This window comes from Sturnira hondurensis, unplaced genomic scaffold (genome assembly GCF_014824575.4).
Source record: "Sturnira hondurensis isolate 20B ecotype Veracruz unplaced genomic scaffold, ASM1482457v3 Scaffold0001872, whole genome shotgun sequence".
Classification (NCBI taxonomy): domain Eukaryota; kingdom Metazoa; phylum Chordata; class Mammalia; order Chiroptera; family Phyllostomidae; genus Sturnira; species Sturnira hondurensis.
This window is the reverse complement of record NW_028074503.1, coordinates 14,000,639-14,014,536: the sequence shown is the minus strand read 5'-3', so window position 1 is coordinate 14,014,536 and position 13,898 is coordinate 14,000,639. Positions and strand designations below refer to the sequence as shown.

General features: G+C 46.8%; 1 protein-coding gene across 8 annotated transcripts in view; it reads right to left on the bottom strand.

Moving 5' to 3' along the window:
* Positions 1-13,898, bottom strand: part of FHOD3 (formin homology 2 domain containing 3) — a 438,646-nt gene that overhangs the window by 114,023 nt on the left and 310,725 nt on the right. For 4 of the 8 annotated variants that reach the window (XM_037033114.1, XM_037033132.1, XM_037033123.1 and 1 more), the window contains exons 11-13: positions 6,763-6,864; positions 3,362-3,703; positions 2,876-2,950 (exon numbers count right to left, since the gene is read on the bottom strand). The exons of 3 other annotated variants lie outside the window; for them this stretch is intronic. In XM_037033114.1, coding sequence (XP_036889009.1) covers positions 2,876-2,950; positions 3,362-3,703; positions 6,763-6,864 — 519 coding nt within the window. The remainder of the gene's footprint in view (positions 1-2,875; positions 2,951-3,361; positions 3,704-6,762; positions 6,865-13,898) is intronic. One more of the 8 variants, XM_037033145.1, reaches the window with a different exon arrangement.

Genomic DNA, 13,898 nt, shown 5'->3' with positions numbered 1-13,898 from the left:
GTATTGGTCTGATTTTTCAAGAAGATGCCCAAACCACAGGCCACAGAGAAGGCAGGGAAGCCAAGGATGAGAAGAACATGGAAAGGAAGGAAGACACAAAGGAGGACGAAGAAAAGCTCGGGGGTGAAGAAGAGGGAGAGGAACACAGAGGCCGCCAGCAGGAGCCGGGTCCTTGGGCTTCCCCTTGAGTCCCAGCGGCCTGGACTCTCGTCCTGTCATTCCACACCACTGAATCGACTTCCTGCTGACCAAAAGTGCGCATCTGGTGGAATGTTGTAGTAGGAGTTCTTTACCAAAATCATCTTTAAATGATGCTATGGAAATAAGACAAGCATAGTGCTGTTTTTCTCTTCATTGGCTTTTTTTTTTTTTTTAATCAATGTATGGTTGCCTCTCATGTGCCCCCTACTGGGGACCTGGCCTGCAACCCAGGCATGTGCCCTGACCAGGAATCGAACCAGCGACCCTTTGCTTCACAGACCTGTGCTCAATCCACTGAGCTACACCAGCCAGGGCCTCCCCTGGCTTTTCTAAAGGCTGAGCAATTAATTCAAATACTACATATTCCATCGTTTTGCTTCTCGATTTCAGAAAAACTAACTGGATCATGCAATTCTCTATTCAGTTTATTATTATTATTATTATTATTATTATTATTATTATTATTATTACTGATTAACCAGTTGGTCTCTAGAACAATCCTTTTAATTGTAGTCATCCACGAATCAGTCAAATCTGTGGCTGGACAGGCCCACAAAAACCACCGTGAGTGACCATCAGAAAATTAATGGGAACAAACAATATTTACACCGTATTCAAATTCCTGTCAAATATTTAAAAATTGTAAACTTTTCGCAATTAAATCTAAGCCAATCCTCATTCACAAACATGTGCCTGTATTTTGCAATTTCCACATATATTCATTTCAGCGATTCATATGTTTCTACTGCTCCCATCCCCCAAGGGCTATAAATAGTGAAACCTGGAGACCAAGTTTGAGGAACCCCGGCCCCACAAAAGCCCCATCAGAGGCCGTGAGACCATCACCAGAAAGTCCTGGATCACTCTCACGAGCTAACACCACCCTGCTGGGGAAGATGAGGTTATCGAGATAATTTTGTTCCAGTGAAGTGGACAGCGCTTAACTTGAGCATAGAGACTATTCCTAGAGGGCATGAGAGCCAGGTTGGAGGTAACCCACAAAAATTGTGGGGAAGACCGCAGCAATCCCAGAATTTCAATCTGTAAGAAACTGACAGAGTACTTGTAGCTCACAGACTCCGGGAGGCATACAAGGCCAGTCTGGAGACAGGAAGACGTGACTTTTCAGATCCTTGAGTTCATATCTGCTTTCTTAAAATGGATCTGCCCATGGCCATCCTAGGGTCTCCCAATTCTCCTTTTGGGCTTTCCCTTCCACAAGTGCCTTCCACTCTCAGGGGGGAAAAATGAACATTTTCACCCAAGCTACATCTGTGTGGGACACCACGCTGAGCTGTAAACTCTCTAGGGTGCCAGGCAAAGGAACAATATAGGAAAGCAGCACTTCAGAGCAAATTCCTTAAGAAATACTGAGGAGGGAGAAGGCGGTGCTCTGTTCACCCAGAGACAAACTCCAAACCGGGTCTCAGGCACTGTCTACTCGCCCACCTGCCTGTCAGTTGGATCCCAGAGGGAGATGGTTGGCAAAGGGAGCGCGGTGGCTTGTTTGCACCGAAACACAACGTCAGATGTTTTCGGATTCTCATTAGGCATATAGAAGTGTTTCCCATGATTTAATCTGTTAAATCCAAAGCCCCCCAGTTTTGACAAAAATAAATTTAGAGCACATATGTAATAGACAAATTACACTCTTTACAACTATGTAAGCTTATGGTAAAAAAAAAAAATACCCCTTGATAGGCTACTTGGAACTTTGAGGGAAGTTTCAGACTTCTTTTAGGTTGAATGTAAACAAAAATGGTTGATGGCCACAGCTCTAAATTCATTCTTCTATTTGCCAGATAGACAGCCTGACACCCACTGGAATGGGCGTTTTGTGGTGTGAAAGAATTGCCCCCCAGGCCCTGGTCCTGTAGGGCTTCACTCAAAATGACATATAATATCAGGCTGGGCCCCCAGGCTGAGGGACCCCCAGGAAGTCTTACTGACCAGGACTTGCTGGAAAAAACCCTGGCAGGCAGCAGCCAGGGTCAGGGCCTGGGATCAGACTGTGTTCATGCGTCCACGCGGGACAGAGACCGACAGATGGCCCCAGAGAGAGGCCTACGCAAGGTGCAGGTTAGGACAGGACTCTGGAGCGGGCTGCCTGGGTGGAACTCACTCCCCACTCACCACCCCCCCTCCTTTGCCTCAGTTCTCTCTTCCCAAAATAAGGGTGAGTAATAGAACCTACTTCCTAAGGGTTAAATGATACTTTAAAGCACTAATTTCATGGACAATACAAGGGCCTGGCTCTTAATACATGCTCCATAAATGTTAGCAATTATTTTTACTCTAAGATGGGAGTGGCCATCAGTGTTAACAGTTATTGATTTTGGACAACTGATTGCTCAAAATATACACCCCTCTGTTCCCCATCCCTGGCTCTGCAGAAGTTTCTAATCCAGGTAATAGCCAAGCACTGCTGAGAATTCTCTGTGCAGTTGATTTACACACCTCCCTCGCCCTGCCCTCCTCTCCAATTTCTTTAAGAATTATTGAAGTGTTCACACTTGAAATAATGTAATTGTATTAATGTCCACGAAGTCATTCAAACTGCAATTGTTTGCCATCTTATGGGATGCTATGAGCAATCTTTGAAGGAAAACTCCATGCATCAGAACAAAAACAGGAAGCTATAGACAGACAAGGGAAAGGAAATAAAAACACCCACCTATTAGAAGAGAAAGACCGGAAGTTGTAAGGCTCAGAGGCAGGGTATGTGCTCAAATGGAGGGAATCAGAGCAACTGTTAAAGGAAGGAACACCCCACTCAAAACGTGGCAGGGAAAGACCACTAAGCACTGCTTAGTTCTGCAGGTCAGAAAACACCCTGTGCCAGACAGATGGGTGGGAGATGTATAAATTATGTCAGACCATGCAAATTTTTAAAACCTTACACTTAAAATCCATTTTTAGTAATTGTATTATAACCAAAGAGCCCCTTAATTCGAGCAGATGACAATTTCCCTGGTGCATCTTGCCTAACTCCTGGTAAATATTTGGTCAGTGGTCAGGGAGTTAATTGAAGACACAACCAGACTCCGCTCTCCCTGGAATCCACACACACAGCAGAAGATGAGACAAGCGATGCAGTGAACAGGCTGTGTTGCCTTCCCCGGGTTAACCTCACACACACCTCCCTGTGGGCTGGATCTACCTGTTTTCCTTCTGGGCCTCAGCTTCCTTCTCCTTTGTGGATAAGGGCGAATCCTCAAAGTCATAGGAGAAGAGGTGGAAGGGGCTGTGGGGCACATAGGGCAGCTTTCCTAGGGCCGGTGATGCCTTCGGGCGGCCGGGTGTGGTGGAGGAGGTCCGAGCGGCCGAGGCAGGGGTGGGGTTGGGCAGCAGGGCCAGTCTGGAGGACCCGCTGCCCCACGGGCTCCCCCCTGCAGTGCTGGCTGGAAGCTGCTTTCCCTGCGAAGTGGCACTGGAGGCAGAGAGGAGGGCTGGACTCCCCTGTCCAGTGGGGTTCTGCTCTGAGGCAGGCCTGGCCTCGCTGCTGGCCCAGCAGGAAGAAGAGTTGAAGGGAAGCGGGAAGGAGGGGAAGAAAAGAGATTCAGAAGGGAGGGAGCAAAGGTTAGGAAAGAGGAAAAAACATGTGAAAACCCACTACTGTTATGGCCATTTAGTTCAGAATCCAGCTGTGCTTCTTGAACTGCAGCATAGAAGCCCACTGCCAGAGCTTCGGTTTGGCCAACAGTCCTGGTGCCCGGGGCTTGCCAATCTGGGAGGTAAGACCCACCTGGCTTGTGGGCATACCAAGGCCTTTGGGAGGGGATTTAGAGGAACCCCAAAGGGTCTTCTGCACCCGCCCTTCAGCCTCCTGAGTTTCTCCCCACTGGCTGTGTGGGCACCGGAATCTTCACAATTTGAACTCCACTTCCTTGTATAAGTCAAACAGAGTATCTGTCTTCTTCCTAAAAAGTCCAGCTTTGAGGAAATGACATCCCACAGCCCAGTACTCACTGCTTTCAGTCCTTTCTTTCTTTTTTTGTTGCTGTTTAGCTACAGTTGTCCCCATTTCACCCCCACCAACTCTCCCCCGCCCCACCCACCCCTACCTCCCACACTCAATCCCCTGCACCCCAGTAATTGCCTTTGATAAGAGAAAAGGAACAGGGATGCCAGCAANCCAGCTTTGAGGAAATGACATCCCACAGCCCAATACTCACTGCTTTCAGTCCTTTCTTTCTTTTTTTGTTGCTGTTTAGCTACAGTTGTCCCCATTTCACCCCCACCAACTCTCCCCCGCCCCACCCACCCCTACCTCCCACACTCAATCCCCCCCACCCCAGTAATTGCCTTTGATAAGAGAAAAGGAACAGGGATGCCAGCAAGGAATGCAAAGAGCCAGGCAGGAGGGGCCAGCCTAAGGAGAACACGTGTGACCCTTTTCACGCGGGCCTCCTCTACCCTTGGGCCCTGGATGCCTCCTGCAGGCCGGCCTCCTGCTGCCACGGTGATGGTTATAAACACATGCCACACTCAGAGGACTGGATTCCTACCACTTAGATACTTTGATGCGCACCTTTATAACCTGAGAATTTATGTGAAACTCCGGATTTTTCAAAACCAAGGCCCCTCTCCCAGAGAACCCGACTCCCAGCCATGCCCCTTTGTGGACGGGATGTGAGCTCTTTTCTTTCTGACCTCACATTCCAAGCTCCACCTACGTATAAGGGCAGGGACACACACTTTCCCAGCCTGATGGGAGATGAGACCACACTGACATGCTTAGCACAGGCCTGGCACACATGGTGAGTACACACGGCAGGTGCACGTGGTGGGTCTGCACGGTGGGCACACACAAGGAAGCAGCCAGCAGGAGGGCAGGGACAGAAAACATCAAACCCACGAAGTAAGCAGAACCTTTCCTACCACTTGAAAGTCAAACGAGTTTATACCAGGGAACCAATAACACTCAGATCAATGTCAAAGGGTACTGTCGAGATCGAGCCCTGCTGTTGAGAATGCACACCTTCATTTCCTAAAACTGAAAAACCTGATGTAGGCTCTGATCAAGAGCACTCTCCAGCATGAGTCATGTAGTCAGAAACACCCCAGAGGGTAGGACTACTACCATCTACCTGTGTGCAAAGATGGTACAATGTCAGTAGGGATGCCCTGAAAGCTGCCCATTCCAGTTGGATTCTTCCGTCTGGTCCACAGGTGCTGAACTATGTGAGTCACCGAGGGCTGAAGGGCTTGTGTGGGGGGGGAGCAGTGGGGGCCAGAATGTGAACATCTCAGCACATATGGAGCCATGTCCGTGTATTTGTTGAGGGTCTCCATAATTTCCTGTGGCTAATTTTCCACTGCAGGTGGGACTGTCGATTAAACCTCCACCCTCCCCAGAGCGAGCACCCCTGACTAAGAAGTCACTATCCCAAGCGGGGCTCTCAGGATGGGCAAGAAGCCTGGTGAATGCCGACCTTTCTCGCCCTCTCATTCTGAAGTGTATGGCTCACTCTGTCACCTCGGCATTCCTTTCCACTCTCCGTATCCGCTGGCTTCTTCCCAGAGCCTTCCAAAGTGGGGAAGCCATCACTAGTCTGTCAGTTCAGAGAGGATCCTGACCCCTGGGAGTGGTGGGCATCTCAGCATGTCAAACGAGCCTATTGGAGGGCTTTGACCTGTGCTGGTGACCTGGAGAATGAGGCCACAGAAGCAAAGAATCACATTGACTTTGAGCTTGGTAAGAAAGATTTCTACCCTAATTCATCCTTTTGGTGAATGAGTCTTTTGATGTTGCTTATTTGTGGGAAAAAACTAAGAGTAAAAATGTCAGTGTGCAGTGCAATCAATCCAGCAGAGGGAACCAATTTAGAGTTATTTTTGAATATTAGAAAATTATATTCAGAATTAATCAGAAAGTAGCCATGATCAGTTTTTACTCTTCATATAGACATTGTCTGGGGAAAATGCCCACAAAATTTAAAGTCATCTACAAGGTGCCTACGTCTATTCCACTGTCTGAGGCAGAAACTGGGAGCCCCTCAGAGATGGGGCAGAGAACAGCGAACTCTCCAAAGGGCCACAGAGCTATGTTAGTTGTTCTGGGCATAAAAATAAATACTGGGAAATTTCTCTATGCTGTAGGGGGTAAAAAAGCATTCTTGCTCATTTGAATAAAAAACAAACTTGTATCATTCACACAGTAGTTACCCACACAGGTAAAATTAGTAAAAAGAAGGATACACACACATAATCACTCTCACTAAAGAGCAGAAATGGTTAAAACTTTCCGTCAGTCTGACTGAACAAAAGTACTTAGTGAAGGAGGGAACAGTGCAAAGAAAACCAACTGGGTGAGTTTTCCGTGAAGCATGGTTAGAAAGGCAGCATTTGAGTAAAAGGTCAAGTTCTCTAATGAAAACGTGCTCAGTGATTCCTACAAATTAACCATTCTGTGGCTGTGTGTATAGGGTCCATACAGGTTTGCCAGTGGGAGCTAGTGAGGAAGGGTGGAGAAGGCTGAGAGGTGCCTGCAAACTAACTACTCATTAGGAAGGAGCCTCGGGCTTCAGTGGGGGCCTGGGCGGGTCCAGCCCTCGGTACCTGTCCTCGCCCTCACAGGGGGCATCGTCCTCTCTCTCTTCCTCTGAATTGGGCTCCGTGACTGGTTGCTCCTCTTCCTCCTCCACCTCCTCCTCCTCATCCCTGAGACAAGGCCAAGAAAAGAGAAATGCACAGAGACAAGATGGAGAAGCGAGATAAGCATTACAGACAAACAGGAAGATGGAGAAAGAAAAAAAAAATCCAGCTGGCTGAAATGAAGAGCACATTCAATCTGTTAGGAGAAAGGGAGAAAGGAAGACAGTTCTGGGATGGGGAAATTTAAATGTGGGGTACAGATGCAATAACCCAGCACAGGCCACATTTCTTTGTCAATTTGGCTGGATGCTGCTGCCCTGTCCCCACCCGGGACTCTGAGCAGCTTCTGGCCCTGGGCAGGACTCTCCTGTGGTTTTCCTCCTCCACACACAGTCATGCTGTGAATGCTGGGTGATGCCCAGCTCCTGCAGTAAGCAGGCCCTCACCTCCTCACCGCACCACTGTTGGTTAGAAGCCACTGAGGTTTAGGCCATAGGGCACTAACTTCCACAGTGGACATAAGACTTTTCATGCCACTTTTTCATTCTCAGTGAATGTGATTCACAGAGCAGGGAAGAGAGGCTGATTCACCTCCACTTCAAGGGTGTGCTCATGGTCTAAGTGGAGTCTATCCGTGTTGCCCTTGGGGTTTCAGGAGAAACTGTAGCTGTAAGGCCACCCTGAGTCCGGAGCCCTAGTGGGGAAGGCTGCCTGTGAGTGAAACCGACTCGACAAAGGCAGAGCTGAAACGGGGCCGGGAAGCAGTCCCATGACAATTCCAAAACCTGGATCCAGTACTTTTGAGGTTCCATTCTAGCCTTTTACTAATGGAAAGTGATAAATTCCCACTTTTGCTAAAGATAGTTTAACTTGGGCTTTGCCCTAGCAGTGAAAAATTTACAGACTTTAATAACTGAATCATTACCCTCCTTTGGCCTCTAAATCCTGCTGACACCTGATTTATGTCACTCTCCACAAGAGATACCTACCCAAGGCCATGTGCACTTCCAAATGCCCTGACAAAACAGTCGAGACACTTGGACTCCAGTGATGTTTACCTTTTTTCACTTTGGTCCCTCACACGTCAGTCCTCCTCACCATGATGTGGAACTAGCCCGCCTGGGAAATCTTACATCCAACTTCCTACCCCATGACCGCAAGCCCCCCCACACCCAAATGTCTTCTGTGACCTCATACTGTCCATCCTCTCCTTTCTGAATGCCCACCAGCTCCCTCTTCCCTCCAGTCCTTACGAATCCACCACATTCACCTTGTCAAGATTTTTAACTTTTTGTCTCATTGAACATCACTGGTAATTTTTCTTTTTACTGACAATGGTAATTTTTCTTTTTACCGATGTCTAAAATAATGGACAAGTCCACAAATCCCTGAAGCTTCACAAAACAGATTCATCCACAGAAAGAACACCCCTTTACCCTCCCTTCCAATTGCTTCCTTCCCCTACTTCGAAGAGCATAGGTTAACTTTGCACGTTTTTCTTCCCCACCTAAAAGGAATTACACCATGTCCAGCTTCTTTGGTTTAATGTTACATTTGTGAGATTCATCTACACCGTTGAATGTACTTGAAGATCATTCGCTCTCATTGCTGTATAGAATTCACTTACATAAATACACCACAATTTAGTTATCCAGTCTACTGTTGATGGTAATCAGGTACTGTTTAGTTAACAACTACGCCCACAACCTTCAGCCTGAGGCCACGTTCCCTCAACTTGATCTGGAATTTGCCATGCCGATGTTATTCCTCTCGGTCTACTCAGAACCCTCAGATCTCCACCCTGCCGTCCAACAGGTCTTCTTCTTTAAAACAAAACGCTGAGCCTCTCCCTCTAAAATGACTTGACTTCACTTGCTTCCCCCAGGTGGTAAACTCAGGAGCAAAGTCCGCCAGAGAGGAGAAGCTTGGAGCCAGGCTGCTGGGTCGCACTCCAGCTCCGTCACTCACTAGCAGTGCGACCGTGAGCCCTCCTTCCCTCACCTCATCTAGGGTGCCAGCAGTGCCCCTCCTAGGAGACCGTGCTGACTATGTAAAGTGCTTTAAAAAGTGTGATCCACAGTGACCAAATCAGCTTGTTCCAGCTGTTGGTGATCATTATCATCATGGTCTCTCAGGCCCTCTTAGGAAAATCTCTAACACATCCACCAGTGGCTACTCAGAACTCTGCTTGGTTGGTTAAGGAAGGGGACACAGTACTACAGCCCCAACAGCAACAGTCCCCTTTAATAACTACCCCCCCACCATGGAAGCTCGTCTTTTTGGTCCCCTTCCCTTGCACATACAGTTGTCCCACAGATGTTTGAAGGCAGCGATCCTGAGCTACATCCCAACCTGTTTCCTCTTTCGGCTCAGCATCTGATCCTGCATTAAATCTTCCCATGGCTCGTGTGTATCATAGCTCTGCTCTCATGAGTGGCAGGGCAAGACCAAGGGCAGGCTGGGAGGGACCACTTCCAGCATGCCCTGTGGTCATTGCACTGGCCTTGTCCTACAACCCAAATGAGTGGAGAAGGAAATACCCTTCTGAAGGGTACAGGACTGAATTTTACTATGCTGGATTTTACTTAGTTTCATTCTCTGATGGAATTAGTCAAACAGGATGATATTTTATGTGATAATATTTAAAAGTAAAGAATTAGTTCAGATAATTTTGCTTTTTCCCCAGTTGAATTTTCTCTTAAAGTATAACTTAACTTTGTTCATATCTGTGCAAAGGAATTCTGGGATCTTTGACATTTGACTTTCAAATACCTCCAGGGGTATTTTGATGGTTTTGAATGATGAAGACTTATTCTAGGACATAGGCCTATTCTGAACTCACCAGGTGTTTTCCTTTTCGTGACACACAGTCCCAAACTGGAGGCCACACTTTTCATGTTGGAACAGCAAGAGGTGCACGGGCTGCCGACTCAAATGCTGTGTCCCATGAGGCAAAGGACAGCCCTCCACGGCAAAGAAGCACTTGGTCCAGAATGTCACCAGCACCCAAGCTGAGAAACCCTGCCTAGAAATACCGAAGCACGCGTCGGCCGGGATAGGAGTCTAGGAATACTCACAGAAGCAATCTAATTGTCAAAAAACTGGACGCAACCCCAGCGTGCACCAACCGGAAAAAGAAGAAATAGATCATGGTGTTCCAAGCAGTGAAAATGGATGACCTTCAGCTTCATGTGACAATACGGGTGAATGTTAGAAGCATGATGTGAAATGAAGAAAACAAGTGTAGGAAGAAATAGGATATACTTTTTATAAAACTCAAAAAGGAAAAATTGTATAATACAGTGTCAGGTTATACAAATATGTCTGATATTACTAAAAACAAATAATAAGCCCATAAATTAATGCTAATTAATATTTAAGAGTGCTGGTTACCCAAGGTCTAGAGATGGGAGAGTGGGAAGCACACAGATAAAGGTGACATAGAGGCCATGGTCTGGGCTTTTTAGATAGGCCACAGTCTCACTGATGTTCTTTATATTAATATGTCAATTTTATATAAAGATCTATAAATAAAGACAGGGCCGATGACGACAATGTATCGTGAACCAAGGATTATGATTAATCTAATTCTGAACAATTAGAATTTTTAAAACAGCTTTCATTTTTTCAGAGATTCAGGCTCACAGCAAAGTTGAGCAGAAGGTGCAGAGATTTCCCATAGAGAGTAACAAAACAAAATTTAAAAGCAAAGAAGTGCAACTATGGGACAAGAGCCCTCTCTCTCCCTTTAGCTAACCAATATTTATTGGGCATTTATTAGGTGCAAGATGCTTGGGTATAGTGTTTAAAAGAGGTTCCCACCCTGGGAGCTCACAGGTCTATGAGAGAGAAAGACATTAAACAACTCATCACACCGGGAAATAATTCGACTGAGGAGGATGCCCACAGCGCTGTTGGAGCAAAACTCAGAAGACTGAACAGAGCTCGACCAGAGAGGACAGGATGGGATTGGCACGATACTCCCCGGCTCACACACATCTACTAACCTTGGGATCAGGTCCAATTTGCCCACACAGCACTCTAACCCCAGCAGCTCTCCAGCTTCACATCCCACTCTCCCTTCGTGAACCTCCACACCCAGTCTTCATCGGTTTATCGGTCTATCTAAGCAACAGCAAGCGCATTTCAGCTCTGGTCCTTGCAGAACGCATTCTCCCTGCCTGGTCTGATTCATCCTCCTCTGTTTCTCCAGTGGCCAACCCCCCTGCCCCACCCCAGGACATCGGTAAGTACTTACTGCCTGTTTCCGTCCTTTGGTGCTAAGGACCCAGCATGGTGTTCATCACGGAGAAACTTGCATGGATGGTCAAAGAGCAAGACTAGCAAGAACTGAGAGATGACCTCAGAGATCTCCCCACATACAGGAAGGATGAGGTCCAGAGAGGGCAAGGTCACATAACTTGCCGGTGAGAATTCTGGTCTGCTCAGGTCCAGGCCAGCATCCTTTCCACCATGCAAGCTACCCCATGAAACGAAGCAGACTCTAGACTGGTTTTATCACACTGTCATCACCGCACTGTTCCTTCGAAGCAATAGTCCCCCGAACCCTGCTTCTCACGCCTCCTCTCACATAGCACAGACAACAAAATACCATCTGCACAGCCTGCTGTGGAAGAAAGGACAAAGCCGTGTGTGGCTCCCAGAGGACCTGTCCAGGGACCCTGTCACTCCAGACCTGCCTGGTGGTCCAGAGGTAATCAGTCTTGACACAGGCAACTACCAGTAGCTAGAAAGTTCTGCATTAGGGTTTAGATAAGATCCACACATTTTACATGCTCCATTTAGTTCTGTAAAACACATAGAACAGATCATAATGAGACAAAAAAAACATTTCATAGAAACATGTTGTTAAACTTATGACAGAGAAAGTGCCCCTTTGGGCTTCATCAACATCACTGTGTGTTAGAAGGCACTTGACCTGGAGTTTGAACTTGTCCTCACAGTGACTCACACTTTCTGTTCACTTTAAGGATGTTTTTAGGTCACCAAGGGTCCAGGGTAAGATTTAAAAATTTCCAATTAGTGATCTTAATCAGTTAAGACACATATCTGACCGACTGAAGCAGTGACTTCATTCGAAAATAGAGTTTTGTTATCCACCAAAGAAAAACTTTCCCTCCAAAGAGTTTTGCCAGCCAAGAGAATGAAAAGACATCTAACAGAGCTCAGCTGTTGCTCGGACGTTTCCATGGTGAGAACCCAAAGTTAGACAGGAAAGTATTTATTGTCCCTGCAGCACGCACATTTTAGAAGGAGTATGAAGTCCAGGCCATGGATACTAAATATACGCAAGAACAGAACTTTAATAAATAAGCCGTTTTTTGCTATTTTGCTTTAGAATGGAATACTAATAGATCCAGCACATTCTTTCTGCTGAAAACATGGAATAGTTTAATACAGAATTCCGGTCTGTGGATATAAACATCAATGGGGGGACCACAATTTGTAGTTGACTTGCAGATTTATATGTGTGTAAAACAAATCAATCCACTGATAGCTAAGGACCGTGCGATGTCTCCCTACTTTCTTTTGTATGTACTTTGATTTTATGTTCTAAAAAATCTTTATTCTAAGCCAGAGATACTAGTAAATCAGTTTAAGTGTCCCTGAGAGGTCTCAGAGAGTGGAACAGAAACTAGGATGAACATGGACTGGAATGCTCTGTGGACTTCAGGAAACAGCACGGACGCCAAGTGCAGTCCCAGGCCGGGAACTCACGACGGCTGCTTCCAGAGGAGACAACAGCCCTGCCCTGCGTCTGGTGTGGCTCCATCCTGAGACCCTGGGGCTCTCTTATGTCACCCATAAAATAAAGGGGAACAGCGCACGGGAGCCTCCAGCACTGCTGGTCTGTGACAGCTGAAGAAACAAAACTGTGTGACGTTGGCCAAGCGCTCCCATCTCTAGAAGTTGTTCAATCCCTTATCTAACATGCTGTCCAATCACGCTCATTTCTAAGTGTTTCAAATCATGGCACTTCTTACACACGTCCTGTCTTATGTTGTCACAGATGGGACGGGAAAGATACTAAAGAGGGAAGGATTCCTGGTTAGAAAGAGACATAATATGTGTGTGTTTAAGCAGCGGATATCACATGGGCCCCACCGTGAGGAAGCCAGCCGTGTTTCAGAGTTTTAGTGCGCAGCGATATCTAACTCACAGCTGAGTTTGATTCTAAAACTCTAATTGCCTTTTCAGATACCTTGGACTGCGACACACCACAGAGAACTCTTAATATGGTAATAAAGTACAGCTAATTGACACCTAGAAATAAACCCCAAATCTTACATTTCAGCCAGGGTTCTTCCCAACAACCTCACTTTCTATTTTCTACCCCGCAAGTCATGCTCCAACTTACCGACAGTAACCACATGGACTTGTCTGGGTAGTTTTGCTTTCTACTTCATTGACTATCTCCTGGTGTAGATGCCAATGAAGAGTGAATTCTACAAAATGGACATGATTGGAAGAGGGGGGAAAAGGAGCAGAGAGCCAGGACTGTCTACAGAGACCACCATCAAAGGAATGGAACACACGTCACAGGCCCACGTGTTGCCCGCCACACTCGCACCGTTTCCAGTGTCCCAAAGAGTTTGGGCCTCAGCCCAGTCCAGGAGGGTGGGCCTGGGAGACCCAGTGACAAGTCCTGCTGACTTTCCAATGAGTGCCTAAAACTCTCCACATTACTCCCCAGTCAACAGCACCCTCCAGCCTAACTAACAACCCTCACCCTTGTGATATATTATTTGAAAATGTAAATGCATAGACCCTACCCTCAGAAACTGTATTCAGCTATTTTGGGGTATGGACTAAGTTATTTTAGATGCTCCACAGGGTTGAGAATAACTGCCATAGTCTAAGCTACCACTGTTTGTCAGTAGTTTGAAATCAATAGCAACCAACAAGTATTCCCATTTCCACTCTCCTTCACCTCCACTCTGATCCCTGCCAGGCAGACGGGCATCTGTTCAGACACACACGGCCCAGAACGGCACGCCAAACGACAGCCAGACTCCGTGCTACAGTTTCCAAGACCCTGCATGACTTGACTTGCTTACTGTATAATGTCATCTCATCTG